This window comes from Aplysia californica, unplaced genomic scaffold, assembly GCF_000002075.1.
Source record: "Aplysia californica isolate F4 #8 unplaced genomic scaffold, AplCal3.0 scaffold00783, whole genome shotgun sequence".
Classification (NCBI taxonomy): domain Eukaryota; kingdom Metazoa; phylum Mollusca; class Gastropoda; order Aplysiida; family Aplysiidae; genus Aplysia; species Aplysia californica.
Window position 1 is genome coordinate 290,990 of NW_004798053.1, and position 27,995 is coordinate 318,984.

Genomic DNA, 27,995 nt, shown 5'->3' on the forward strand with positions numbered 1-27,995 from the left:
ATATATATATATATAAAAGACCTAAACAATCAGCATGTCATATTATGACTTATGACTAGATCAGAATATTGAAAATATGTTGGCACACACAATATAATAGAAAAACACTGGCTTACTGTCTGTCCCATATGGGAAAAAACAAGTAATTTTAAAAAGTATCACCAGAGAAGATAATTTCAGAGAATAGTGCTGTTTTATCAGAAAGTCTATTTGTGAGACATAAATCTCTTGCCACTTTGCAATGCAGGGTTCTGGATTGAATTCTTTGATCCCCAGGACCGTTGGCACATATATATAGGCATTATCTTTTCAAGCACATCTCTGGAAAGCGAATGCCTCCAGTCACCAAGGATGCGCTTCATCAAAGAAAACTGCTTTTCTACCTCGGCTGTGAATGATGGCAAAACAAAGATTATATGAGCCAAATGAGACAGATTGGGAACTTCCCTTGCTTTTTCCAGGATTAAACTTGTCTTGTTCTCATTTAGAGGTATTGAACCCTGACTTTCGGAGAGAAACATAAGCCACTCTTTCTTTATTTTCAGTGTTCAGCATCCTTGGTGTTGAAGCACAGTCTCATCATAATGTAAATGAGCTATCAAGTCATCCAATCTGTGTCTCACCATATTCTTTCAGCTCATCCATTTTGTCAGTTTCAGGCACACTTGTCCAGTCAAATATCCTTGCACTCTTCAAAACTTTATCTTCTGATGTGCCAGAAAATCTTTTTTTCAAGCACAGTACCAGCTTATCCAACACATCTTTCATGGTTAGCTTGTAATCATCACACTTGCACTTTCTCTCACATCTGCAGTCTTCTTTTTCGTCCAGAGCTTTTTTCAGACACTGATAAGGTTTGGTTATCATTGATGTGAGTGTGTTTGCACTAGCTAGCCATGACAAAATGGACAAAAAGGTCAAGCAGAGCACTGTGTGACTGAAGTTTTGATGAGATTTCAGACCCCCTCCCTCTCTCTCTCTCTCTTTCTCAAGTGTATCTTAAAAATAAAAAGATAAATAATTTCCCCCATTCCGGAGTCCCATACTTCGCGGTGTTCAGACTTCGAATGAACTTTGACGTCCCCAACAATCGCGTGCTCAACGGATGCCATATCTTGTGATTAAGTTGCAATGCCTGCGCGCAGGTTCACTGATCGGTCACGGTGGCAAACCCCGACAAGACGCTTATATAACTTTCTTTTCTCTTTCTTTTTCTCAATTGACAGCACGCACAGGACAAATATTGATTTTCAAGGCGTTACATTTTTTTAAAAAACCCAAAAACAAGGGCACGCCAAAAATTGCAGCGGTTGACCCTTTGGTTTTAAGGGCATTACAGCAAATTGCAAAGGCACCAAGGCAAATTGCCGCTGTCTATTTCAAGCTCTGGAAAGGTCCATCTTAACCCTATCTGTACGTCATGTTTTACTATTGTATCCATACGACGTGAGGAACTCTGTGCCACCAATTTCAAAGACTAAATTTACTCGTTAATCTGATCCGTAGGCTACGCTTTGCATAGCAGTCTGTCAAAATGATTTTTTTAGAAATACTGAAAGCTTCAAAGAGATCTTTGTACTAGAAGTATTCTAAAATGTGAAGAATACAACCTCGGGGGTACAACATGACCCCAGAGTGTTTGGATAGTGTTAACTAAAAAAAATTACTTCTCATGCTGAAAAAAAAAATGTCTTTGTTGCCAGGGACATTATTATTTTACATCATAAATACAGATTTCAACTCCTAATGTCACGTTTCAATTGTCTTGCAAAATGCACTTGTTTCTTATTTTGTTTTACTTTTAATTTTCCTTTTCTTAATAATTAAAGAAAGTAAGTAATGAGTGAATGAAAGCACATGTATTTTCAAAGACAACACAAAAGTGACTATCAGATCTGTACAAAATAAAAATGTCTGGTCTCAACAAAGAAATTTTCTAGGCTTAAGCCTAAGCATTATGATTGGCTCTGTTTGCGTTGAACTAGATTATATTAGTGATGAAAACCTGAACCTACCGATGCTTTGTTTTCTCGTGTCGAATTTTGTTGCTAATGAAGGCAAACTTTTGCCCACAAAATGTACAGGAGTAAGGGAGCTCACCTGTGTGTGTCCGCATGTGAGCTTTTAAGCTTGCTATTTGAGAGAACTGTCTCTCACATGTTTCACATTCGTACAGTTTCACCTTAGAATGTATGGCCATATGAGCCATGAGTCCACCTTTAGACAGAAATGATTTATTACATACGCCACACTGCCAAGACCTCTCACGAGCCTTCCTTCTCATATGAGAAATGAGAGCATTCCTCTGTTTGAATCTTTTTCCGCAATCTGTACACTCATGTTTTCTTTCCTCAGAGTGGGACAAGTTGTGTCGGTTCAGATCTGACTTTGTTACAAAAGCTTTGGGACACAGTTCACAAGAAAATGGCTTTTCCCCAGTGTGAATATGCCTCCTGTGGCTTACCATGGAAGCTGCATCACTAAACTTTCTTTCACAATCTGGACACTCATGAGTCTTTATGTCAAAGTGTGTTTTCATGTGCCTGATCATGTTGCCCCACAAGGAAAAATACTTTCTACACTGTGGACAAGGATATGGCCTAATTTTTGAATGAGTTCTTGCATGCCTTCTATATGCATGTAAATTGGGCAACTTAAGCATACAACCATCCTCAGGACATTGTAAATTAGAAGAATTCTGAGCAAAAGCAATGCCTCCATCTCTGTGCAGTTTTTGGTGATCATTTAAGTATGTCTCATCACCAAATGTTTTGCTACATTCAGAGCAGTTAAATATTTTCTTCTCAGATTTATTTTCCACCCCACCATTAGACATTTGACTTTCTAGATTGGAACATTTTGTTTGCTTCTTGTTGCACATCATTCGATGTTTTTTCAGTGCTTCAAATGATGAAAGAGACTTTTCACATGTAGAACAGTTGTGTGTCATAATTTTCCCATGCCTTCTGCGTTCATGAGTTCTAAGACCAAGTGCATTACGGAAATTTCTGCCACACTCACCACAAATAAACACTTGATCAGCTTGATGCAGATGCTTAATACTATGAGAAGCTAATTCTGCAGGAGACTCAAAACAGGCATTGCACTGTTCACAGGCATTGGCATATGGATTAGATTCTTTGGAACTGAGAAAGTTTTCATTGTAGTTCACATCTCTTCTTTGTCTCCTGGTCTGTCTAAAGACTGAAGGAAGAGCTGTTGAAAGCATACCCTGGTCAGATATCGGTATGTCACTTTCTTTCTCCTGAGTGCCTTGATGGTTAATATTTTCAATTATTATAAAGTCATTGCCTATGAGATTAATATCAGCACCACTGTCATTCACACTGTTCTCATAGTCTGTTCTAATAAGAGCATTTTTCTCCCTTTTTCTTTTCTTCTTCTTTTTCTTTTTACTAAAACGCACTTTGGTAAATATGTCAACACTATCATCGGTCAAATCAATTACATCACTATGTGTTATGTCACTGGAAACATGTGGTTGACATATTACATTGTCCTCATCGCATGTCTGTCCAGATATATGTTGCTTGTCACTAGCATTATGGAAAAAAGGAATGCTTTTGCATTGAACAGTCCTATCTTTGAGATCAGTCATCTTGGTAGCTTCAAGCCGCCTTCCTTTCCTTTCATGGCCAAAGGCTGGTTTCACTGAAAAACGAAACAAACAAAAGGTTAAGAAGGGGACCAACTTAAAACATATAAGGTATCACGGTCAAACCTCATAATACATGTGCCACTAACCTTAGGACAAGCAGACAGTTGACAGTACAGTGAGGCTGACAGTATCAGGGGAGTTCTAATGTTGTCCTCTGTTTTAAATTTACAGTATTTCTGCCAACATCAAAGGAAATAATTCTGTGATCTGTGTTTGAAAAGTGCCTCTTTGTTGGTGATACTTAAAGTTAAAGCTGAGAGTCTTTTCTTTGTGTGTGTGTGTGTGTGTGTGTGTGTGTGTGTGTGTGTGTGTGTGTGTGTGTGTGTGTGTGAGTGTGTGTGTGTGTAAAAGCGTGTGCATGTGTGATTGTGTGTGTGTTTTTGTGTCATTCTGTAAAGTCTGTTCGCACACTCACATTATGTGGACATGCCTCATTATGTTGACATCTAATCTAAGGCTGCTATCGTATTTTCCGCCATTACATCATGTGTTAAAATGTTCTAAATTTTGCTTCCGGTCTGAATAACCCTGTGATTTCACCATGCTTATACATAACGCTACACACACTTCGAGTGTGTGCAGAATTTTTCGAGTCAACATAACTGCAGTAACTTTCTGAATTGTGTATCACCATGTGTGTGTGTGTGTGCGAGGGAACTTGGCGGATCGACCTACGAGTTGGGAATCCAGGAACCTGCTCTGCTGAATATCATGGAGCAGCGCTCTTTAGTTAGTTTAGTTAGTCAGTTTGACCATGGGCTCTGTGAGGTTGGCAGAGGAAGTGCTGGCCGATTTCATGACCAGCGAGACTACCCTTGCGTATGACCAGCCAGGGATCAGAGTTACAACTAGTGGGCAGACAGTCTTTTAAGGCTCCTGAAATGAGCAGCCATTTCGCACCTTGTACTTTGTGGATGGTGCATTCCTAGAACCAAGTCAGGCACTCCTTGACGAGGGTTGCGTGCTGGCCGTGGCAACTGGGAGAGCAAGGACTAGCCTTTCATACCTTTTCAGGATGCCCGGTCTTGCCATAATGAGGACACACATGTCTGTATCACAACTGGCTATGGCCGAACTTCTGACACTTGAAACTGCACAGGGTCGCACATCCAGGTTCAAGTATGATGCCCGAAGGAGTGCACCAGAAGGCAGCTTTTGGACGTTGGTGGAGATGTATCCCAGTGCCTGCTTTAAAGCATCTCCTGTCTTGAAAAGGGTTAGATCTGAGATCTTCATCTGTGCATCAGAGCTTCGGATGGTCACATACGGCTGCTCTAGACGTTCCCTGGAAGGAGGGAGCCCAGAAACAGCTGTAAAGGTAATTTTTCTTTGCTCAACTCGGCGGCCTCACTCACTTCTGCGATCCAAGACTTTTTAGTAATGTTGGGAGCTGGGGATGGGTCAGGATGTTTTTTGGATTCCTGGTGTGTTGGAATTTTTTTTTCAGTTGCAGGGCTCCCAATAGCATTCATCACAGAGCTCAACAGGGGGAAAATTGATTAGATGACCAGAGCTGAGCCAGAGCTACACTGGAGTTATACTCTCCACAAAAGTGTACAGACTCTCCTGTCAAGATTGATCCAGGGACAGACTGAAGGGGTTTCAGCTCCCAACCACTCACAACCAATTGAGTAATTGAGAGGCATGGGCCGTGCCACCCTCCCATCTAAGAGGAAAACATGGGCCAAAGATATGTGTTGGCGAAGGACAGTCCGCAGACCGATCTTGCCTCAACAACTAGGTACCCGGTTTCCCTTCGCAAGGGTCTCACCTCAAGGTCTACGAGGCGCCCACTCTGTGGGACTGACGACCGCTAGTTTTGCTGCACAAGGGGTCAGCGGTGGAAGAAATGATAGAAGAAGGAAGAAAGAATGGAAGGAGAAGAGGAAGATACACCATCACCAAAGAAGATGCTGCACATGGATCCCAGAGGGTGGGGTCCACGTGAGACATTTCATTATTGGAGGGGTTTCACCTCCTGTAGAAGTTACAGTGGGTCTATGTACCCTCAACCCATGAGTGAATTAATAAATGTTACATTGAGTTACATGACACCCAATACCCTTATAAACCATTTATGTTCAGTAAGTCCCAATAATGGACCATTTGCGTACTTTTGTGCAAAAGGTCAGGAGGTCATGAAGTCCACCTTAATGTCCAACATTAGTAAAAAAACAACCAAAGGAACTAAAATTTTATATGTTAGGTAGCTTCAAAAAATTTGATGGAAAATGTATTTGTATCAAGGACTTACACTGCAAATAATGAACGATTATGCTAACTTTGGCTGATATGGGGTGTCCACATAAATCACATAATGTAGGTAGTAGAAGTAGTAGTAGTACAGTAGTCTCCGCCTAAGATCCCGGTGCTCGGGAGCAAGGAAATGCGGGATCTTAGGCGAACCAGGATCTTAACCGATGAACCCAGGTAAGAATCTATGGTGACCCATGTTAAGGCTCACAATCGGTAAAATGGTCTCCCTCCTCTCTACAATGAACTGACGTGCCCCCTTGGTAGGTTTATGGCATATGACGAGCAAAGAGTGGCTAACCTTGATGACCTATCATGGTGCATAGTGGCATGAGGCGTGCCATTTTCACTTATAATCCTATCATGAGTCTCAAGATCTACGCTTATCCAGTTGCCCCTCCTCTTTACCTGTAAAAAATTTATAGCTTTCCATCTCTGACCGAGTCCCCCCCCCACCCTTCCAAACCGCCATTGTCGTTACACACCATTACGTTGTGAACCCACCAATTAAAATTCAGTCTGTCTCGCAAATTCGGGAGTACAGACAACTGCTGCAATGGTCAAGGAAGAGTTCACGGTTCGATGTGATCCTGCCTGGAGCGAACGTGTAGGCCCTACCCACCCAGCGAGGGATGCAAGTTTAGGTGGCGAGCTCAGGTGTGAGTGTGATGCGTGGGTAAAACAAACGCGTCGGTCAGTTCACACCTCGGTGTGATCCCGTCTGGGGCAAACATTGTATCGCTTCATCGAGTTTTACAACGTGTATGTGATCACATTCACGATAGTGGTTGATCTTTGACGCGACGGACAGTTTATTGATCTCAACTTTTCACTCTAGGTTGATCGGCTGTGCCCGCCCGGGTTTTTGTTTAGCAAATTATGATCTGAAATGCGGGATCTTAGCCGAATGTAGACCATCAGAGCGGGATCTTAGGGGTGACTTTTGTATAGTAAAAATTCTGTTTTCCTAAAACAACGGGATCTTAGCGAACCGGGATCTTAGCGAACCGGGATCGTAAGCGGTGGGATCTTAGGCGGAGACTACTGTATAGGGTTTTACGGCGCTCGCAACTGCTAAGGTCATACATAATGTAGGTGAGGCAATGTTCACATAGTGACCTCGAAACATGTATATGTGTGTGTGTGTGTGTTCATAGAAATTCCAACAGAAATTTATCTTATATGTCTGTGGAACCAAACATTGCCATATTCTAGACACTATGCTGCAATGCAACTTTCTGCTCATATTCTTAAAATGATAAAGAACACTTGGATTCAACGAAATTGAAGGTCAGGCCCATGGACTTCATTATAATATTATAACCGAGTTTTACTGTACAAACTGCCAAAAACGAATCTTTTTTTCCAGGTGAGAATCCTACTAAGGAGATTTGCAAAACCCTGCCGGCATGCCATCTCGGAAGTCATCAAGCTAAAATAATCAAAAGGGTAAAAAAGCATAGCATAATCCTGATTTGTGCTGACTATGAAAATGCTATTATCTTGAGGCTTTGGTCACTGTTGTAAAAAAACTGGAATAAAATTTTAAAGTCACCTTGAGAAATTTCAAAGGAACAGCAACACCCTGGGCGGTTGGCAAAAAATTATATGGCACTGCCAGATGTCAGTCCAATGGCCTTTTTATATTATAAGGACTCATGCTCAGGTCTACAAGGGACGTCCAGAAAGTAAGTACCGTTTTCACATATCTCTGAACTGGGTTAGGATATTCCCGATTTTGCACCACAGTGAGTTGATGTGCTCCATACTGAACCGGAAAGAGCCCTCAGCTTCCATCTTGCCATTGTAAACAACAATCTACAACGCTTGTAAAACATCTCATCCAGTTTTTTCCCCGCCAGTTTACACAGCCACATTTTGTATCAAACAACCTACACACTTTTGAAGCTTCTTCCTAGATTTAAAATTATGCTGACAGACAGTGAAATCGGTCTGTTATTCGTTTTCTGACTGCAAAGAACACGAAGCCTAGCGACATTCACGGACAGATTTCCAAAGACTGAAGTGTATTGTGAAAATGCAATGGGTGAAAGCATGGTGCGGAAATGGGTTCGCATGTTCAAAGAGGGACGAGAAAATGTGCATGATGAACCCAGGAGTGGGCGTCCATCTTTGGTCAGTGATGATTTGACAAAGTTGACATTAAGATAAAGGAAGACAGGCGTTTTACCCTTTCCTCACTCTCCTCAAACTTTCCTGAGATCTCAACGTCGCTTCTGCATGACATCGTCACTGACCATTTGGGTTATCGAAATGTGTGCTCACGCTGTGTACCCAAGCAGCTGACACAAGCACATAAGGATCGACGGGCTGCCAGCGCATTGACATTCCTGACACGTTACAATGACGAAGGAGATGACTTCCTTACTCATTTTGTGACGGGGGATGAAACCTGGTTGCCCCACTCCACGCCCGAGTCAAAGCAGCAGTCGATGTAGTGAAAGTATACGGATTCGCCCCAGCCAAGAAAGTTCAAGTAGGCCACGTCAGGAAAAAAAGTAATGCGTGTTTTGGGACATGCAGGGAGTTCTTTTAGTAGAATATTTGGGAAATGGATGACAATTGTGAGGCGGCGTGGTGGAATCAGGCTCTCGTCAATTTTTGGGCATGTAGAGTTATTGGTATCATCTTAAAGCTTTTTCACTTGCCTTTAGTTGGATTAAAAAAAATATCCATTTATCTTGAATATAAGTCGAGATAATTGCAATTGAAGGAGCTGGGGGTCACCTGTTTTCAGAGATAGGATTAGTGAGAAAATGGCCACCAAAGATTAGTTATTTCCTTAGCTTAAGAGTGTGTGGTAACTGAAAATTTCCTTTTTTGTGCCTTTAATCAATGTTTTTCAGAAAAATCCACACAGAAATGAGTTCTTTAATGAGCATGAAAGGTGTTGAGGCAAAAAACAAAAATTTGATAAAAATTCACAAACCTATGCAAGTTTTTTCATTTTGAGTATTTTGACGAGTGCCTGATTCCGCTATGCTGCCTCACAATTAACTCTGATGTGTACTGCAACACACTTTAAAAACTGCGTAGAGCCATTCAAAACAAAAGACGCGGAATGGTTAGCGATGGCGTTGTTCTGCTTCACGACAATGCAACTCCTCCCAAGTCTGCACAGAACAAAAACCTAATCGCCTCCTTCAGATGGGAACAGTTGAAGCACACATCGTACAGCCCAGACCTGGCTCCCAGTGACTTTCATCTGCCCTTGCATTGGAAAAAGTTTTTGGCCGGGTAGGACTTCGACTCAGACGCTGATCTCACAGGAGAGACTCGACATTGGCCGACATCGCAGGCGGCAGCTTTCTACGATGAGGGCATTCAGAAGCTCGTCCCACGCTACGACAAATGCCTGAACAGTTCTAGTGACTACGTGGAGAAGTAGTCATATATGAGGTATTCAAAAATAAATCGTTTTGATAGGGAAAATTATTTCTTTTATAATTACAGTGGAGTCCACTTAAAACGAGTCCTGAAATAACGAGAAGTCTGTTATTGTTAAAAAGACACTATTCTAAAACCCCGTTTTTTCTCCTTCTTTATCTTTGTAAATAAAATACTGCTATTGCGCAATCAGACAGTCACGCGGGTCGGTTGTAGCGGAATATTGCTGCTGCTGTGCACAGCGCACAGACCAATTAAACATGTTATAAAACCTAGCCAGTCGAGAAAGTTGTTGGTGATCCAGCGAAACAAAGAATGGGACAGCCCACGCAAACCAACAATGAAGGCCGGAGCGAAAGAGTGGGGAGGGTGTGGCATGCGCAGACAAGCAGAATGCATCACATGATAGGCCAGCCTAGCCTAGTCTAGATTATCTAGGCATACCGTGCCTCTCACTTCTCTGATGCGGGATGGAGAGATCACAATGCTGTGATAGATGGATGAAGTGAATGTGTGACTTGCGCAAGCAGACGCAACGCACCACAGGGTGTGGTGGGGTGGGGGACAACACAGCGGGCGAGTTAGCCAAAAGCCAGAGCCCCTTCTTTCTGATCGCCAAGGCCGATTTGTCAACATTGCTAGTGCTAGAGAAAGAAACCTGATTCTATTTTTGATCAAGTAAGACCTAGAGATCATGTAGAACAAATCATCATCAGGGGAAATACAAAAAGGAATAAACAGAATGCCAAACTCATAGATTAGGCCTACTTTACTATTTCCCTTGAATTTATTGCTGGATCCCCTGTAACGAGAATCCTGATATAATAGACATTTTGCACCGGTCCCCTCCCTCTCGTTATAACAGGATTCCACTGTATTTTAAAACGGTAGGCCTACTTTCTGGACGTCCCTCGTACATGAAAGGTCTGTGGCAGCCTGAGCACTGATGAGTATCAGAAAATGTACATCTACAGGGTCCTCGACACTTATGTATAGCGTAACTTGTGATCCAGTAGAAATCTTCAATTTGAATTTATGTTAAGGTCAGCTCATAATGTTGCTGTACATGAAATATTCATTAGAATAATATTATTGGTTGTATGTTAATCGTTTTTTCCTTTGTGCATGGTAATAGGCTCAAGACAGCTCTAGACGAGTAAAGTAAAGACTGGCCAGTTTGACAATCTCTAGTCTTTACCAGTATCAGTCTACCACTAATCACGATGGCAATCAGTGCTATCCCGTTATACCACCAGCTTACATCTAAAAGTAAAATACACACAATTTTGGAGAAAATCAAACCAAAACCAGTCTGTCCTCGGCCTCCTTTCTTGTTTCATTTCTGCTCCGCCTACCAGCCAGGAACAAAACAGGCTGAATATACCACAGTAAAACTCTGGTTAGGGCCTAGATCTAAAATTCTCTTGCCCTAGAGCAGGCCCAGTGACTCGGCCGGTCTACTCCTCGGGCTGGCGGCTGGGTCAAGATTATGGTAGATCTACTAGAACCTATAGAAGATCTAAATCTTGGCCAACAAAGGTGATTGGAGTTCATAGACTTAAATAGAAGATCTGTATCATATCCTATCCTATTAGTATTATATCATACCAGAGACTTTATTGTCTCTGAATAGTGAAAGTGTAACATGCTGGTGATTTGATTTAATGACTTGACCTAGTGATTTGAGGCTTTTGTGACTTGAACTAGGGGCTTGCGAGCACGAGCGGGTTCGCTACCCGGGTACAGTTCTACTGCACTGTCGCCTGTGTTGTGAAGAAGTAGAGGAAGGAGTGGAGTGGAGGCAAAAATTATAATAAGCCTATACAGTTGAACCTGTGTAAGACGGCCACCCATTGTCAAGGAGTATAGTGGCCGTTTTAGACAGGTGGCAGTCTTAGGCAGGACTGATCAATATGAAGAAAACAAACCATTCCTTTCTGAGGTCCCAACCGAAGGTAGCGGCATTGTTGTTGTTATTGTTATTGTTTTCGCTAGGTTTTTTTTCTTTTGTTGCTGCTCTTGTGCAAGGGCGGCAATAAAATGAAATGTGTCAGACAAGGAGGCCCGGGTGCCATGGTAAAACAAACACATGGGCTGCCACCACTCTGAGAAGGAGCGACGCTTCTGTCACACGTTCATGTTGACATCCATTGTTACTTTGTTACAGACTGGGTAAACAATGGACACTCATCTCACTTACGATTTGTGTATGAGCTCTGGGCGGGGTTATGAGGGATCACACGCTTACCTCACCAACAGCTGCAAATTTGTTAGCTATTGGTCAACAGTGGGAGGGGCCTACGCACCATGATCGGTTGGAGGGACTACCTAACAACAACGACAGGTGATTGGATTATGTCGGCTTGCCCACTACGCCAGGGGCCAATGCACAATTTATGACAAAACGTAATGGAGTCACTAAGGTGGCTGTCCAAGACAGGTGTTATTGCTTGGTGTGATAGGGGTTGTGTGTTAAAATATGGTGGCTGCGCCGCGTTGGACAGTTAGTTTAGTTTAGTATGGGGTTTTACGGCGCTCGCAACTGCATAAGGTCATATGAGCGCGCGAAACACAAGTTGGTTACATTCGCAACAGTTGCACTGCACTTCAAAATGTTAAAATATTAAAATTCGGTGTAAATATATTTTCAATTTAAAACAACTCTTATAAATGACGATAAAATTTTTAACAATATTGTTTCATTTTATAATTTTCCATAAAGGCCAATGGCCTTCATAGAATCCAAGATTCTGTTGGGACCAACGACGGAAAAAATGTCATGCAATTTCTTGCATTTGAAGTATTTCCTTCGGATCTCTCTAAAGTCTAGACATTTGGTTAAAATGAGTCTAATGGTAAAATCTGTGTCGCATCCGACACAGAACGGCTTCTCATCTCCCTGTAGGAGGTATTTGTGTGTCAGGGCCGTGTGTCCGATGCACAATTGAGCAAAAATTACTTCATCTCTTCTGGAGAGGTCGGAAGGATTTCGCGGTCCCAGTTTGGGTTTTATATTATAGATAGAGTTTGTTATTCTTCTGTTTTTTCCAGTGGATCTCCCACAGACTGGAGGTGTACTTTTTTACTTTATTTTTAAAGTCAGTCTGTGGGAGAGTGTTCGTCATTGATCCCAACAGAAGGGATGAGGATTTCTTCGCCAGATCATCTACCTGCTCGTTTCCTCGGATGCCTACATGGCTAGGTATCCATGCGAACATGATATTTTTTTCTGTTTCAGATAGGGTGTGAATATTCTGTTGTAGCCTAACTATTTTTGGGTGTAGGAGTGTGTAGTTTGTGAATTATGTCAAAGGCAGTGGCCTCCGCAGAGAAAATGGAGGCTTCAGGATGGAGTCTTTCTGGTGTGTACTGTTGGAGGATAGGGCTGCGGCGCCCACATTGTTGTCTTTTTTGGAGCCATCCATGAAGATGAGCTCCCCACCGGGGTATTTATCTATAGTTTTTTGTATTCTGCTTTAAAAGTTTTGGTGTTTGTGCTTTCTTTGTAGTGTGTGGTCAGCTGTAAGTCTACTTTTGCCTTGGTGAGGTGCCACGGAGGGAGGTCGGGGAAAAGAAATAGTTGGGTGTCTTGTTTGGAAAAGTGTAAGTTTTTGAGGTCCTCAAGGATTCTGAGGCCGAAGAGTTTGATAAGTTTTTCGTTGTTTTGGAATTTGTTTATGGTTTCTGGGTTTGTTTTAAAAATGCTGTTGTGCGCTGGATTTTCTGGTGTTGAGCTCTGTTTAATTGCGTATAGTAGTGAGAGTTGTGTGCGTCTGAGTGAGAGTGATGGTATGTTTGTCTCGGCCTGGAGGCTCTCCACCGGGGAAGTGAGGAAAGCCCCCAGGGCGAGGTGGAGTCCTTGGTTTTGTACTGGGTCTAGCATTTTCAGGATGTGTGGTTTTGCCGATCCGTAGACTTGACAGCCGTAGTCAAGCCTGGACCGGACAAGGGAGATGTACAAGTGGAAAAGGTGTTTTAAGTCCCACTGCGGATGCGACAGAATTTTCAAAGTGTTTAACGCTTTCTGGCACCTCACACGAAGGTCTTTGATGTGGGGTATGAATGTGAGTTTTTTGTCGAATATAACGCCGAGGAAACGAGCCTGGTCCGATCTTGTTCCTCCGGGGTTTTGTTTTTGTTATGTGTTCGTGGCATATTTCTAAAAGCTTTTCGTGGAATTTATTGTAGTTGAGGTTGAAAGTGGGATTAAGAATCTGGGAACATTGAATGGCAAACCTGTCCCAGTCTGCTTTTTTGAACTTGAAGCGTTCTGGGATCGGGTCGTTGTGGAGGTTATTGTTTTTGAGAAGAATTGGGAAATGGTCCGTTCGGTCATCCAGCACAGACCACTCAAGATCTGGAACTAGGTCAGGGGTACAAAAGGTGAGGTCAAGGGATGGAGTGCCATAAGTGGCTCTGTTTCTGTAAGTTGGGGACCTATCATTTAAGAGATAGATGTTATTTTGAAATAAAAAATCTTCTATTATTTTTCCTTTCTGGTCTGTAGATTTGTCTCCCCAAAGGGGGCTGTGGGCATTGAAATCACGTAGCAAAATAAACGGTTTTGGAAGCTGAGCCTTTAATTCATTTAGTTGGATTATTTTGAGGGGGTAATTTGCTGGGATATAAACTGAGCAGATCGTGATTGGTCTGTGCAGGGTGACCCGTACGGCAATAGCCTGGAGGGTCGTCTTAAGATGTACTTGTCTGTGGAGTGTGTTGTTGTCGGTGTAGATGGTGGTACCACCGGAAGCAATCTGGTTCTCCGTGTGAATGTGATGATACGCAGTAAATCCTCTTAAGTCTATGGTTGAAGCCAGGGCGAATTTTGTTTCTTGAATACAGGCCACACGTGGGCACAGTGTGGCCCGTAAGTGTAGCAATTCTGCAATGGAAACCGCCATTACATGTTTTTAGTTTTGATTTTGGAGCTCAAAGGCCCCGGCTTCGAAGAAACACTCTGACTCCTCCTTGCGGGGGAGGCAGAGTGTTTTCTAGGTTGCCGTCCTGGATTGGACGGCGGTCTAGTGGGGGATTTGGAGGAGTGACAGACTCCGCCCTTCCCGGGGTCAGGCCGGGGAGGGGGGTCGGAGATGTCATCCTCCATTGGTAGTGGGGGGAGTGAAGGGGTTGGGGGAGGTGGAGTAGACAGAGGGGGCTGGGAAGGGTGCTGGGGAGAGGGAGGAGGGAAAACCTCACACTCCATCAGAGAGATGGGTTGTGAGGTGGCAGAAGAAGAAGAAGAACAACAACAACAACAACAACAACAAAAACAAGAACAAGAAGAAGTAATAGAAGAGGGGTGATGGGGAGAGGGGGGGGGGGCGGAGATAGAGTCCACCCCAAGAACCCCAAAGCGGTGATTCAGTGATACCTGAAAGGTGGGTACCAGAGTTTTGGGAGGAACCTTTTTGTGTTTCTGTGCAGTAAGTCGCTTGTTGAATTAGGGTTCTGGGGGGTCGACAGTGGAAGCACTGGCTGACTTCGTGACTGGCTGGAGTACGCTTGCGTATGACTGGCCAGGGACTGGGGTCATACCTGGCGGGCAGACAGCTTTACGTGTTTCTTGAAAAGAGCAGCCATTTCATGCTTTATACTCTTGGATTGTGCGTTCTTGGATCCAAGTCGGGCAATCCTTGCCGAAGGCTGTGTGCTGGCCTTGGCAATTTGGGCAGCAAGGACTAGCCTTGCATTCCTTTTCAGGATGCCCAGTCTTGCCGCAGCGAGGACACACGGCTGCACGTCGGCATCGCGACTGACTATGGCCAAACTTCTGACACTGAAAGCAGCGTAGAGGGTTTGGCACATAGGGTCGCACGTCCAAGATCAAGTATGATGCCCGAACGGTGGCTGGGGGGCGGCATGAATCAAAAGTTAGAAATTATTGTATTCATTTCTAGTGTGGACTCCCCCCGCCAAATAGTAATTCGGTGGGCTTCAACCACACTCTCACAGTTATCCACAATTTCTTGGGTTGAGCAGCCTTTCTGCTCATGGCTGCGGTCCACGCCCTTCGACTGGTTAAACTTCTGGTGTCGCTCGGAAACACAAGGAACACCACCGAAGGTTTTAATCTTTTCAAGTCCCACCAGTTCTTTATCCGATGCGCACTTGATGAGGAGAGCACCAGAGGACAGTTTCTGGACATTCGTAGGAATGTATCCCAGAACCTGTCTTAGAGCATCTCCTGTCTTGAATATGTTTAGATCAGTGATCTTTTTCTGCGCAATGGTGCTGCGGATGGTCAAGTACGGCTGCCTCGGAAGCTCCCTGAGAGGGGGGAGGGCAGAGGCAGATGTAAAGGTCCTTTAACCTTTTGGAGTTTGTTTGCTCGGCAACATTGGGAGTTGGGGAAGGGTTTTTAATAGAAGATGAATCCATGAGGGTTTTTAAGGTGATTCGACTCCGGGGCTCCTCGCCCGCCATCGAGCCCAACAAGGGGACACATTGCTCTGATAACCAGAGCTGTGCCAGGGCTACCCCGGAGCTATACTCTCCACTAGAGTGCATAAAACCCTCCCGTCAAGATTGACCCAGGGCTTGATGTTGTTTCAACTCCCAACCGATTGAGTGGCATGGGACGTGCCACCCTCCCGTCTAAGAGGAAAACCTGGACCAAAGAGGTGTATTGGCGAGGGACAGTCCGTAGACTGATCTCACCTCAACCGCCAGGTACCCGGTTTCCCTCCGCACGGGTCGCACCTCACGGTCAACAAGGCGCCCACTCTGTGGGATGGGTGACCTCTCTTTTTGCTGCACATGAGGTCAGCGGTGGGAGAAAAGATAGAAGAAGAAAGAAAGAAGGAAGGAGAAGAGGAAGATACACCAAAGTAGGTGTCGCATCCGGATCCCAGAGGGTTGGGGTACGTGTGCGACACCTCGCCTTTGAAGGGGTTGCACCTTCTGCAGACTAAGCAGTGGATCTATTTATATCCCCCTGACCTACAGGGGGTCGCGTTGGACAGGTGCCCGTTTTACACAGTTAAATTATATAGAAAAAATGCAAGGGGGGAAATGGAAAGTGGCCGTTTGTACAGGTGGCCGTCTTATAGAGGTGACGGTCAGGGCAGGTTCGACTGTAATAATAAGGCCCAAGGCTAGATCTAATCCCAGTAGGCCAACTACTAGATTTATTAACAACTTGGGCACTGATACTAGATCTTGATCTACTAAATTTCTAGATCTAGAGTCTACATCTGATCTACATTTCTTATTAGTTTTAGTTTTAGAAGAGGTGACGTGGTGGCAATTGACAAAAATGGACAGCAGCGTCAATTGCCACCGAGTAAATTGGAGCTCTTTGGCATTGGTGAGTAGATCTAGCCTATTGTGCTCGGGTGCTCGGTGTTGTGCATTCGCCTCTCTGTCCCTCTGTGTAAGCGTGTGTGTGTGTGTCTTTACCTGACCCCCGTCCCCCGGATTTATGTTCCCCGATATAAAATGAATTTCTCCTTGAGTTTGTGACCTTCTACTTCTAGAATTGCCTGTGTTGGTTCTACACCGAAGTGTAGGCTAGGGCTAGCCTAGATCTAGGCCTACGTCTCATTGAAAACACGCCGCTACCAAAAAAATATCCCTCCACAAACCCACCCCCCATCCGTTCACACCTTACACACACACACACACGGGCCACTTCATTCGCTTAATATCAACAAATCTCGAGAACGGAAACCGTTTGGAGAAATAGAGTTCAAGTTTATTTTCCCGAACGTTCGGAGAAATAGAGCTTTTGTTAAAGTGGTAGATAGATCTAGATTCTAGATAGATCTATCTAGATCTAGATTCTAGACCTAATCTAGAATCTAGACTCCTAGTGGGTTGACTTAGGCCAGCAGTCCCATTACCCACTGCAAATTTTAGTAGGAAGGAACCACTTGGCATGTAGTATGATGTAAGTACCTTACACCATATTGGAAAACAGAAATGGACACAAGGTCCACATGCATATTCAGGCCCTCATTTGCATAAATTAAAAATGGCCGCCACTGAAATATAATAAAAATGATAACTGGATATAACTTTTGACAGACGAATGGTAGAACATTAATTTTGGTGTTGTTTCATAAAAATATATGGCTGACAAACTCAATGACACCATCAAAGTTATAATAAAAGGTCAAATTCACTCCTAATTTGCATGAATTAAAAATGGCCGCCACTGAAATATAATGAAAATGATAACTGGATATTACTTTTGACAGACAAATGGTAGACCGTTAATTTTGGAGTTGTTTCATATTAAATATATGGCTGGCAAACTCAATGACACCATCAAAGTAATAATAAAAGGTCAAACTCACTCTTAACCTGCATAATAAATGAAAAATGGCCGCCACTGAAGTATAATGAAAATATGAACTGAATATAACTTTTGATAGAAGAATGATAGAAATATAAATGTGTTGTTTCATAGTAAGTTCTGGCTGACAAACTCAATGACACCCAAAGAATTATCATAAAAGGTCAAATTGATTCTCTCCGAAGGTTGTAACTACTTGCTTGCACTCTGTGTACATCTCTTGCATGTTCTCTGCTAACAGAGAAAACAGTTCTGTTTTGTTCTCATCGACCCGTAAAAATCCTTGCCAGTTACTCGGTACTTTGGTTGGTCATGTCACTCGACACCGCATGCCACTGCCTCTGGTTTCCCGAGTGCTGGATTTGAGACTATCGTGTTTGTAGGCATCCCATGACACACCCTTTAGCCATGACATCACAATATAGAAGAAACACCTGGTCTGCATAATCCTGAAATGTTGATGCTGTACCAGGTCTCAGTGATTTCACGATGAAGGCTCCATCTAGAATAACAACATCAGAATTAGGGGAAGTATCAGAAGTAGAATCTCAATATCACCTTCGAGGCACTTGAGAATTTCAGATTTTGTTCCTTTGTGCATCTGACTCTGGGAACTGAGAGATGGTGGTAATGTAGTGTTCTCATGTGCAAACATTTCTTCACCAATGTCCCTTCCTGAGTGCCCAGAGAGCATCATTTGAATAAACTGGGTTTGTTCTTCCTTCTTGGAAGCAAGGTCGGATTTTTCTTTACGTTGTTGAGCTTTTACAACGAAAAGAGGCAATCTATTCAGGTGAAAGGTGGAGGTCCATGGGGACGTGCTGGATGAAACCCTTTCTGAAAAGAATGCATCATACTTGTCTTTTCCAATTTTTGTGATGTTTCTCACAATATCATCTGTCATGATTCTTGACCTGTCAAGAGAAATCAATTGCCCAGATACTTCAAGGAAAGGATTTCCCACATCAGAGAAAGCACTGATTAAGCCATTCACATCTTCTCTGAAAGTCTCTTGACATTTAGGATACTGTTCATGGTGCTTCCTGTGACTGTTCTGAGGTGTGTTTTCGAACTCGTCAATGATGCGAGCAAGTTCTGGTCCAGTAATCATAAATCTTTTAAGGGCTACAGGATCCTCAGTCAGTCCAATTATTCCTCCATCACCCAGGGCCATCGAGAGCCTGGTCGGGCCGTGAGGCAGCAATCACCTTCGGGCCCCTCCTCCCCCCCCCCCCCGGCCCCACCCACCCTCACCTGCAATTTAATAACCCAACAAATACAATGTACATAGGCATATATAATCACTATATCTATTACATACCATGACCAACATACGCTCTCTCTCTCTCTCTCTCTCTCTCTCTCTCTTTTTTTCTCTCTCTCTTTTCCCCCTGCTTGCGGGCCCCCCAAACCCCCGGGCCCCGGGGCATTGGCCCCCCCTGACCCCCCCTCTCGTCAGGCCTGCCATCACCCTTCAGAGAAACGATGAGCTGCTCATGAATTTGGTCCAAGGCAATGCTAGAAAATGCTCGACTTGTCTTCTGTCCAACGAAATTTCCCTTCATGAACTCTTTACGAACTGTTGGATGCATTTCTCGAAGGCCACACATATCTCGTAGTTGAATGGGTAGACTGCGGACATAGTGTATGTGATCAAGAGCATACACCCATGGCATGAGATGTTCTAAAGTCAATAAGTACAGATCAAATGATGCAGTCTGAATCAACTTCACAAACTGAAGAACCATGAGCTGCAGCTAAAGAATTTTGTGCCAGTACAAGAATTGCGGTTCTCGGTCTCGCTGATACCTAATCCAAGCATACAGTTCCAATGGCTCATCATCAATAGTTGTTGTCAGGTATGAATGAAAGAGGGGGAGCTTTTCATTTATTCAGGAAATGACAGTGATGGACCACACAGGGAAGGAGTAGGGATGATCAGAGCCAAAACAGCGCTAAAGACATTTAGGGGCTGGGAAGCGCACGGTCCAAGAATCATCATGGCCTCATTCGGAACTAAAAAAGAAAAAGAAAGGGATAGTAGGTAGAAGGTCATAAACATGAATATCATACAAGTGTATGCCCAAACCAATGATGCAGAAGTGGAGAATAAAGATGACTTCTACAACCGCCTGCAGAGTGTGATCGACAAACTTCCAGGTACGGACATCAACATTGTCATGGGAGATCTAAATGCAAAGGTAGGTTCGGACAATCGTCACTGTGAGGAAACCATGGGCAGACATGGATTAGGAGAGGCAAATGACAACGGAGAAAGATTCCAAAACTTCTGTGCATTCAACATCTTGGTTATTGGAGGTACAATCTTCCCACACAAAAGGATTCACAAGGCCACTTGGGTCTCCCCGGACGGAACAACAGAAAACCAGATCGACCACTTTTGCATCTCCCGAAAGTTTAGACGCTCACTGGAGGACGTCCGAGTCTTACGAAGAGCAGACGTCACATCAGACCACCATTTGATCCTTGGAAAGAGGAAACTGAAACTGAGAAGGTATGCACAAATCACAGCTGGAAGTCGCCAAAACTATGAAGTGAGCCCTCTGAAAGATCCAGTAAAGAAGAATGAATTCAAGTTGGAACTGAAGAACAGATTTCAAGCCCTTCAAGATCTGGATGACTGTGAAGTAAACGAAAACTGGGACAAGATAAAAGAGGAAGTAAATGCAACCTGCCAGAGCATCCTAGGACCCAAAGTCAACACCAGGAATGAATGGATTTCACAGGACTCTCTAGACAAAATCAAAAGAAGAAGAGAGCTGAAGGCCCAAGTCAACAACAGCCGTACCCGAACTGAGAAACTCGCTGCACAACAAGAGTACACCGAAGTAAACCGGGAGGTAAAGAATTCCATACAGAAGGACAAGAATACCTACCTGAATGGCCTGGTCGAAAAGGCAGAGAAAGCAGCAACAGACGGGCTCTTGCGGATTGTACATCAGACAGCAAAGACTCTTTCAGGTAGGTTCAGCAAGCCCACTCTACCAGTGAAAGAGAAAGAGGGAAAGGCTATCTTCAACCCAGAGGGGCAACTGAACCGATGGAGAGAACACTTTGATCAACTATTGAACAGACCACCTAGAGAAAACCAACCAGAAACTCTTCCAGCCCGAAACGACCTCCCAATCGCTACGTTACCACCTTCGAGAGAGGAAATTGCTGCAGCTATAACTGCACTGAAGTCCCACAAGGCAGCTGGTCCGGACCATATACCACTGGAAGCCCTTAAGGCAGATAAAGACACATCAGTGGAAATTCTCTATGCTCTATTCGAAAAGGTTTGGAAAGAAGAGGAAATACCGTCAGACTGGAAGGAAGGCCACCTAATCAAGCTGCCAAAGAGAGGGAGACCTCAGCAATTGTAACAACTACAGAGGCATAAATAACACTCCTGTCCATACCTGGGAAAGTCTTTAACAGGATACTCCTGGAGATAATTAAGCTGGCAACAGATGAGAAGCTCAGAGGAAACCAGGCAGGATTCCGCAAGAACCAATCATGTGTGGACCAGATTTCTACCCTGCGCATCATTGTTGAGCGATCGCTTGAATGGAATTCACCACTAGTGGTCAACTTCATTGATTATGAAAAGGCATTTGACAGCGTGGACAGGGAAACTCTGTGGAAACTTATACGGCATTACGGAATACCTGACAAAATTGTCAAACTTGTGAAGACCACCTATGATGGAACAAACTGCCAAGTCTTCCACGAAGGACAACTCTCAGAACCATTCCAGTTCCAGGTACAGACAGGAGTGCGACAAGGATGCCTGCTCTCACCTCTTCTCTTCATACTTGCAATTGACTGGATCATGAAGGAAGCCACCACAGGCAAGCGAAATGGAATACAGTGGATCCCTTGGCAGCAGCTGGACGACTTGGACTTCTCCGATGACCTTGCACTGCTCTCTAACACACATGCTTAGATGCAAGAAAAGACCAAGGAACTCAACAGCCTATCAAGGAGTGTTGGCCTATGTATACACCCGGGCAAGTCGAAAGTAGTGAAGCTAGGTAAAGTGTCAAGCCCTGCTGTGACAGTGGAAGACGATCCCCTAAAAGAAGTGGACTCCTTTACCTACCTTGGAAGTGTCATCGACGGTAAAGGTGGAACTGAGGCAGATGTAAAAGCAAGAATCGCCAAGGCAAGGTCAGCTTTCAAGCAATTATCAAATGTCAGGAAAGCAAGCAACATCTCACTGCACACCAAGATTCGACTCTTTAATTCCAATGTCAAGTCTGTGCTCCTCTACGGCTGCGAAACTTGGAAGACAACAAAGACTGCTGAATAAAGTCTAGACTTTCATCAACAGATGTATGAGGAGTATCCTTAGAATTAAATGGCAGGATAGAATAAGAAATGAAGAGCTATGGGAAAGGACAGGACAAAAGGAATAGAAGTAGAAATAGGACTAAGAAAGTGGCGTTGGATGAGACACACCTTCAGAAAGCCCAGCGGAAACATTACAAGACAGTCACGACAATGGAACCCACAGGGAGCACGAGGCAGGGGTAGGCCACGACGGGAAACATGGAGGAGATGTGTGGAAAGGGACATGAGAGAGATGAAACTCACTTGGAATGAGCTAGGAAGGATGGCCCAGGATAGAGAGAAATGGAAGGAGCTTGTATGTGGCCTATACCCTGCCAGGGGTGAAAGGCATTGATGATGATGATTCACGACGGGTTTGTCTCAGTAAACTATACAAAGCAAGAGCTGTGATTTAGTGTATGTAGCGAGTGCGGGTCAGATGTGTCACCTATATCATAGAATCAGCAACTCCACTAGAAGCCACACCACTGACTGACAGAAGTGACGTCCATCCACTCCCTTCCAGCCAGTCCCCTGGGGCTTCATACTGCATTTTCTCAGTGTGCAGCGCCCCAAGCATCACCATAAACTTGTCCTCTCCCAAGACATCTGAAAATTTCCACGGAATCTTCTTTGTCCATGTAAAGAGCGGCTGATCAACAACCATGACCGGGGTCTGTCCTGGATTCAGTTGCTTTGTAACAGCAGCAACAATGTTCATCCCATGGAATACCATCATTGGACTGTGAGCTGATTCCATAAAAAAGGGAAGCATCATCAATGGGATGACTTGTGACAGCGGAGGTCCAAGCTTGTTAATTTGAAATCTACAAAATATAATATGTACTTCATAATCACATCATGTGACTAACATATTGAATAAATTAAAAAACGGACCTTCTACTTCCAAAATTTTGATTTCAATGGTTAAGGCATCCCCAAAAACATATAGATCTATATTTTGACACCATTTTCATGTCATTCATTCATTGTTTATGGAAGCAACATCGATGCACTCCGGACATGTCCATTGATGCTCCGTTGCTCTCTCCAAAATGTTGCCGAGGGTCCTTCCACTGATTGTGCCAGTGCACATCTGGTTGAACATTCTTCTGTTCTTTCCTGCAAGGATGACAGATTTTCTGCTTCCTTTTTGTATTCCCAAAAGCATCATCCTCTCCACGGCAGTACTGGCCTCTGCCTCCCTATCTACCTCCTCAATCAGCTGGCGAGAGAGACATTTCAGGACCTCGACCCTATCTGGTTGAACCGTATCATCAACTAAGGTGGCCTCACCACAGCCAATCTGTCAGCTTTTTCATTTCATGCATGGCCTTGAAAATCGAAGATGTGTACGATAATATATGAGTTATTTTCATTTTGCTTGATTTTTCAACGGCGGCCATTTTTAATTTATGCAAATTTGGGTGAAATTAAGCAGATACAGCTTGTAGTGTCCGTTTATCAAAATTCTTAGCTTTGTTCAAGGTACAGTCGAACCTGCTCTGACGGCCACCTCTATAATACGGCTACCTGTACAAACGGCCACTTTCCATTTCCCCCCTTGCGTTTTTTCTATATATATAATTTAACTGTGTAAAACGGGCACCTGTCCAACGCGGCCGCGGCCAGCATATTTATAATTTTAACACACAACCCCTATCACAATAAGCAATGTATAACACCTGTCTTTGACGGCCACCTTAGTGACTCCATTACGTTTTGTCATAAATTGTACATTGGCCCCTGTCGTTGTGGGCGAGCCGTCATAATTCAATCCCCTGTCGTTGTTGTTAGGTAGTCCCTCCAACTGATCATGATGCGTAGGCCCCTCACACTGTTGACCAATAGCTACCAATTTTCAGCTGCTGGTGAGGTAAGCATGTGATCCCTCATAACCCATAAGCCCCGCCCAGAACTCATACACAAATCCTAAGTGAGATGAGTGGTCACTGTTTACCCAGTCTGTAACAAAGTAACAAAGGACGTCAACATGAACTTGTGACAGAAGCGTCGCTCGTTCTCCGAGTGGTGGCCACCTACGTGTTTGTTTTAACATGCCACTCGGTCTTCCTCGTCTGATACATTTCGTTTTATTGTCACCCTTTTTGTGCAAAATCAGCAACAAAATAAAAATTACAAACAAAATACAAACGAAGTGGCTAGCCGTACTTAAGTACGGCTAGACTAGACTGCCAGTCTAGCCGTACTTAGATCTAGGTTTGGCCCTATCGACTCAAACCTGTTAAGTACACAGGTCTCATTAGATCTAGAATCTAGATCTAGATCTAGTAATTATTCAGGTTCAAATACAAGGAAGTCAGTAAGGTACCTTTTGGTTTTGTCTGAAATACAAATACTTTAGGACTTTAGGCATTGCAAACTAAAAATTTCATTTACAATTCAGCCATCGATACTAGCCGTCCTTAAGTACGGCTAGCCAGGCTGTCTACCCGTACTTAAGTACGGCAGGCCAAGAAGTCTAGCCGTACTTATCTTAGGCCCTATTAACATTAATAGAAAACAGGAGGTTTAAAATACATGCACTGTCATTAAGGCACCTGGTTTCGTCTCAAATACAACTTTAGGTACTGCAAACTAAAAATTTATATTTACAATTCTGTAGGACTATTTTTTTTTAATGGTCAGTCTAGCCATCAAGAATAAGTACAGCTAGCCCAGCTGTCTAGCCGTACTTAAGTACCAACAACAAAAACAACAACAATGCGGCTACTTTCGATTGGGACCTCAGATGAGAATGGTCTGTTTTCTTCATCTTGATCAGTCCTGCCTAAGACGGTCACCTGTCTTATACGGCCACTTTTCTCCTTGACAATAGGTGGCCGTCTTACACAGGTTTGACTGTACTTGTGCGCCAAGTGGCATGTTCCTACTAAAATTTGCAGTGGCAGTTAGGGAGCCCACTATCCTGTAGATGAGCAGATTAGAATTAGATCTACAATCTAGATCCAGATTGTAGATCTAGATTATATATATATATATATATATATATATATATATAGAGAGAGAGAGAGAGAGAGAGAGAGAGAGAGAGAGAGAGAGAGAGAGAGAGAGACCTAATCTAGATCTAGATATCTAGATCTAGATATCTAGATCTAGATCTAATCTAGATCTAGATTAGATCTAGAATCTCTAGAGAGAAAACACGAGAAAAGGGCTGAGAAAAACGCTATTAAATAAGGTAAATGAAAAAGTACATGTGTAAATTCTTACATTTCAGGGTCCTTTGGAAAGCTAAAGAATGCTAGATCTAGGTGTGGTAATTATGCGATCTTGAATTGGCACGGATACAGACTGCTGCAGAACACCACTTAGCGTACAATGCGGGTGACTTGCGACTGCCGACAGCCGCCATTTGCTTTGTTTACGTACCGCGCCTTGTTTCACGATCAGCTGGTGACCTAGATTCGCGCTAAGAGGCCTCGTTTCTGCTCTCTATAATTAGGCCAATATAGGCCCTACCAGAGACACTAAAATATAATTAAATACTCTCTGGCCCTACCTAGACGGTCAGAGAGTATAAGAACGTATCTATATATTATATATATACATAGCCTAATAGGCCCATACTCTATGGTTAAACGTTGTAAGGTCCTTGGGTGAAACCAGTGAAACCATAGAGTTTGGCCCTAGGCAAGGAGATTAAAAGTTCTAAACTCCTTGGCCCTAGGCTTTCTCAGTCCTGAGAAGGCCTAGCCCTACCCACTTTTAAACATCTATGGGTGAAACTAATAAGCGGCGTTTGTATAAATTAGAATTAGAATTTTTAAATGGTTGCGCTGACAAAAATCCTCTTCAGGTGGAAGGGACGACTGTTTTCTTCGTTTAATTTGGTTTTAGAACGAGAGGTGAGAGGTCATTAAAATAAAATAAAGTCTGCCATTTTCCCCACCGAATAAGATTTTCTCTTATTCCCACAGCCGTGAGGGGATTTTAAAATATTCTACTCCTTTTTTACTTAAGTGTGTGTGTTCTTGTGCGCATGATTTAGTTTTACTTTCATTCATATTTTTGGCCGTTTTCTTTGCTTTCAACGGGATTGATTTGATATATAGAAATCTAGATCTAGAGTTCTAGATCTAAGACAGAAAGCATTCAGAAGCTAGTAAGTGACGTTTTTCTCCTTGGCATTAGATCTAGAAAATCTAGCACTCTCGTAGCAACTCTCGTTTGAGTTTGAATGTGCTCAATACAGTGGAAACTTGATATAACAAGGATGGTGGGACCAGAGAAAAAGTCATGTTATATCAGATCCCTGTTAAATCAGAAATGCAAGAGAAGTAAGCATTTGTGGACTAATCCTGTTGTATTTATTCATGGGTATATTCCCTTGCTACAAGTACTAAAGTACCCACGAACATGACACATTACGCGTGCGTGTAGCAGTGTAGCTAGGCTTAGGGCTAGATCACGGCTTAGGCTTAAGGCCCCTTTAGACGTACAGTTCGATGATCGACAAACTGACAGTTTTACCGACGGACGCTCGATCTGTGTCATCGGTAAACTGAAAGTTTGTCGACGAGAGAAGTTCCGTTTGTTGTAGCTAGATCTAGGTCAAAAACGTCAACAATAGCTGAAGCAAGCTACATGGATAATTTGGCAGCATTTTTTGTTCTCAAATCCAAAAACAAATCTAGAAACAGGACCATCTGGGCTAAAGAATGGCTATTAGAAAGAAGTACCTACACACACAAATATTCTATTTCCACAATACTGGCAACGTTCGATAATGTTCGTTCGATGAACTGTAGAATAGTTTACTTTTTTGGTAGCCCCCCCCCCCCCCCCTTCCAATTACTATTCGCCGGTTTTGGTCCCAAGAGTGTTTCAGGGAGACAGAAATCTAATAAGAATGTGGAGGGGGGTTCAAAGGGGGGGGGGGGGGCACTTTACCATGATTTGATGTTTTGCGTTAGGTTTGATATCTCTCGCTCGCCGCGCATCAAACATAACTTCTGATCTAAATCTAGATCTAGATCTCTAGGTCCAAATAAGCGGGGTGGGAACTATCGAAAAGACACCCAGTTCTTGTTATTCCACACGGACATTGTACTAGAACTAGGCTAGAACTTCTAGTAGAAGACCTGTGGAATAGTAAAACTGGTAGCGTGTAGACAAAAACAAATAAATAAACAGCACTGTCTATATGAAACAATGGTGTGTAGCCTTCAGCTGACTCCAACACGGACATTGTAGTCATTGTAGTAAAACTAGAAGACATTTGCAATAGTAAAACTGGTAGCGTGTAGATTAGACCAAAAAAAATTAATTAAATAAACAGCACTGTCTAGATCTACTGTTCTAGAATAGTCTAGATGAAACAATGGAGTGTAGCCCTCAGTACCTACACACACACACACACACACAAATATTATATTTTTCCACAATGCTGGGAACGTTCGATAAAGTGCGATGAACTGTAGTAGTTTACTTTTTTGGTAGCCCCCCCCCCCCCCCCCCCCCAAATTACTATTCGCCGGTTTTGGTCCCTAGAGTAGATGTAGGGGGGGGGGGGGCAGCTAGAAATCTAATAAGAATGTGGAGGGGGTTTCAAGGTTGGGGGGGGGGGGGCACTTTACGTAGGCACTTCAGTGAACGCGCTCACTATAGCGTCATTTGGCTTCGGAAAGTCCCATAGGGTTTTGTTTCCGGACATGACGTCTCATCGCGACAGTGGGTTCAAACTGCCCATATTTTTGTTTAATTTAGGGGACCAACAGTCAAGTCCGATACATGTCTTTAAAGACCTGTGGATGGCCTTCAAAACGCTTCTTTCCAGGTCGATGTGCGACTAATGAGTTTCGAAATATTTGAAGTTGAAAAATAGACAATTTTTAACCATTGATTTTTGATAAATTTTCTCGTCATATTTTTTTCAAACTACCCTTGTTGGTAAACCTTTCTTTGTTCTTCCAGAAAACGTTTAAATGGTTATCGTAGAAGTCTTACCTTGGCTAGTGTAGTCTTACCCTTTTATCAACCAAATCCGCGAAAACCTAG

General features: G+C 43.4%; 1 protein-coding gene across 2 annotated transcripts; it reads right to left on the minus strand.

Moving 5' to 3' along the window:
* Nucleotides 1-1,209: 1,209 nt before the first annotated feature.
* Nucleotides 1,210-27,995, minus strand: LOC101864259 (zinc finger protein 569). 2 transcript variants are annotated; one of them, XM_013088662.2, is made up of 2 exons: nucleotides 27,945-27,995; nucleotides 1,210-3,672 (listed from the first exon to the last, which is right to left on the minus strand). In XM_013088662.2, exon 2 carries the CDS (start codon nucleotides 3,617-3,619, stop codon nucleotides 2,012-2,014), a length of 1,608 nt encoding a protein of 535 aa, XP_012944116.1. In that variant the 5' UTR covers nucleotides 3,620-3,672; nucleotides 27,945-27,995; the 3' UTR covers nucleotides 1,210-2,011. The 2 variants fall into 2 exon arrangements, with proteins under 2 accessions (XP_012944116.1, XP_005109546.1); XM_005109489.3 differs by lacking the exon at nucleotides 27,945-27,995 and adding an exon at nucleotides 25,209-25,492.

Bases quoted from the DNA above. Each gene is read 5' to 3' on its own strand.
- LOC101864259 (XM_013088662.2), bottom strand. From the start codon at position 3,619: ATGACTGATCTCAAAGATAGGACTGTTCAATGCAAAAGCATTCCTTTT.